At 41.7% G+C, this 2,528-nt stretch overlaps 1 protein-coding gene across 1 annotated transcript in view; it reads left to right on the forward strand.

Moving 5' to 3' along the window:
* LOC107104575 (protein-glutamine gamma-glutamyltransferase E-like) overlaps window positions 1-2,528 on the forward strand; it is a 25,336-nt gene that overhangs the window by 10,546 nt on the left and 12,262 nt on the right. Inside the window, exon 6 of the mRNA XM_015404591.1 lies at window positions 1,806-1,983. Coding sequence (XP_015260077.1) covers window positions 1,806-1,983 — 178 coding nt within the window. The remainder of the gene's footprint in view (window positions 1-1,805; window positions 1,984-2,528) is intronic.

A 2,528-nucleotide genomic window follows, 5' to 3' on the forward strand; every position in this document is an offset into this window, starting at 1 on the left:
TATATATACAGAGGAACCCCAGATCACTGAGACACAAAGATGCGAGACATAGGGATTGCTGCACCCACCCGAGAAGGTTAGACGAGAGTCCCCGGAGCGGGGGGCCCTCGGGGACTGGATGAGAGCCATGGGAGGAGGCAGGCCCAGCTCATACTTGGGCCTAGAGTGTTCAGTGGGTGCAGCCGGGGAAGCAAACACCCAACCTGACAAGAAGCCACAAAAACAACTTCACATTCATCCAGTCCCATTCATACAATCCCTCTCTTAGACCCATAAGGACATACACAAGCACACAAACAGACTTTTTTCACATAAACTCTTCTCCCATCTCAGATCATCTGTAAAGTAGGTCTGTGACAAAATGATGTTGGATCTTAGATGCATTGGCCACATAAAAAAATTCTTTATTATATGATATTAATCCTGTAAATCAAGTACCTGTGTCTGCGAGGGTTATTTTTCTGACCTGACAAACCTTAGTGACGACATCCATTGCCTTCGTTTTAAGGAAAACCATAAGATGATGTTACCCCTAAGGGAAAATAGGCTAACTTTTTGAGCCAAACACCAGACTGTCAATGTGAACTTCCAATATTTCTTCTCAAATAAATTATTAGATTTTAAGACACAGACTTTTCTTGAATAAAATACTCAAATAAACCTAAACTAGAACCTGACAGCATCATTTGGTCAACTGTATGTTCGGAGAACATCATACCGTTTTTAACTGTGTTTATAGTGCTATTTATTTCCTTTGATTGGTAGATGGAAACAAGACAATTCTTTCTTATGGAATAGTTCTACATAAATCTAATCTTTATTACTCAAACTGTATTGCTTAGGGTTAAATAAAGAGAATTTACATCAAAAAAAAACCTGTATGTGGCCTTTTACATACACCACAGCCTATCATGGTCCATTGGTCTAAATATGGACAAAGCTTAAGCAGTGAAGAACAGAGACAGAGCTATGCCTTGGAATAGCCTATTCTCTAAAAAATGAATAAAGGCAGTGTAACACCAAACGGTGTAAATTTCAAAGGGGAGCATTTTGCATTTAAAATCTCTCTGCTTATGGACCCTAAACAAAATATGTTTTTGTGCGCATGTACTAAAGCATATTACCAGGGGCTAAGCACCCCAAATTTAGGGTCCTAAAGACGTCTTTGCTGTTAGATTGTTCATGATTGGTTCTTATCTTGTAGCTTCAGAGCAGGTCCCATCCAGCCTCCGCTTCTGGCCACTTCTCGACTCTGGTTCTCTCTGCCCGGCATCCTGCTTTGATCTCCGGCTGCTCCAGTCTGAGCTCCACAGCACCTCCTAACCAGTTTTTGATTCTGGGAAGATGGAAGTGCCATGGAGAGAGACTGTGGTCCATCTTTGCTCCTGGACTTCTGGACTGGGAGTATATCTGGAGGATTTTGAAGACTCTGGGGCAGCGAGGCCATTGTTTAGCTGCTGGCATTAAACAAAGAAACGTGACTCACTCAGTAAACTCCAGGTCGGTCATGTTGAGAAGAAACCAGTGAGCCGGTAGAAGCTGCTCCTACTTGAGGAGGCGGTTGAGCATTTGTACCTGCTGGCCATGCCAATGGTTGTTGAAATGTCAAACAGGCAACAGCATGCGAATGACGTGGAAAATTCACTGGAACTGCTTTCCTGTGCGAACGCAACATAATCCCCAGTCATCAAATGAACTATTTTACATGTTTATTTTTTCAAATTACTTTGTGAAACATTCTGCCATTAGTTGACAAAAGGGAATGTATGTATTGTTAAAGTGAAGAATTATTCCCTTTCTTTCAGATTAACAGCTCTGATGAAGGCGGCGTAGTGACGGGAAACTGGAGCAGTAACTTCAATGGTGGGGTGCCGCCCACTCACTGGAATGGCAGCTATGCCATCCTGAAGCAGTGGTATAAGACCTACTACCAGTCAGTCAAATACGGCCAGTGCTGGGTGTTTGCCGGCGTCATGTGTTCTGGTAAATCCTGGTGGTTTTCTTTTTATCTCCATGCACTACTTTAAAAAACTTACACGCTGAAGAAGTCTAATGTCCATTTAGTTGAATTAAAATCTTATGTTGTTCCAAGAAATTAGTATTTCTGGTTAGAAACTGTTGGTTTTACTGAAATGAAACAATCCCTTCCTAAAAGAACAAATCAACCAAAACAGTAACTTGCCAAAGCTAATAGTCCTCGTATGTGTTGGCGAATAGTCTTTTTGCTGTACTTTCTTCATCGTTTTGACAAAAGGTTTAAGATATGACCTTTAAGTCGAACAACATGAGGGACGATTAGTTTTTTCTTTTTATGTTTAATGCTGAAGCAGAGAAAAAATAAGTCTCATTGCCTTTCCTGGCGAACAATATCTCTGAGTACCAGGTTTTTAATTTGATTTAGCACCATATCATATATATATTATTTTTCCATCCATCCATTTTCTGTCATTCTTATACCAAGCGGGGACGCAGGGTGCTGGTGCCTATCTCCAGCTGTCTACGGGCGAGAGGCGGGGTCCACCCTGGAC

Source organism: Cyprinodon variegatus, unplaced genomic scaffold (genome assembly GCF_000732505.1).
Source record: "Cyprinodon variegatus isolate N-32 unplaced genomic scaffold, C_variegatus-1.0 Scaffold1800, whole genome shotgun sequence".
NCBI classification, from domain to species: Eukaryota; Metazoa; Chordata; class Actinopteri; order Cyprinodontiformes; family Cyprinodontidae; genus Cyprinodon; species Cyprinodon variegatus.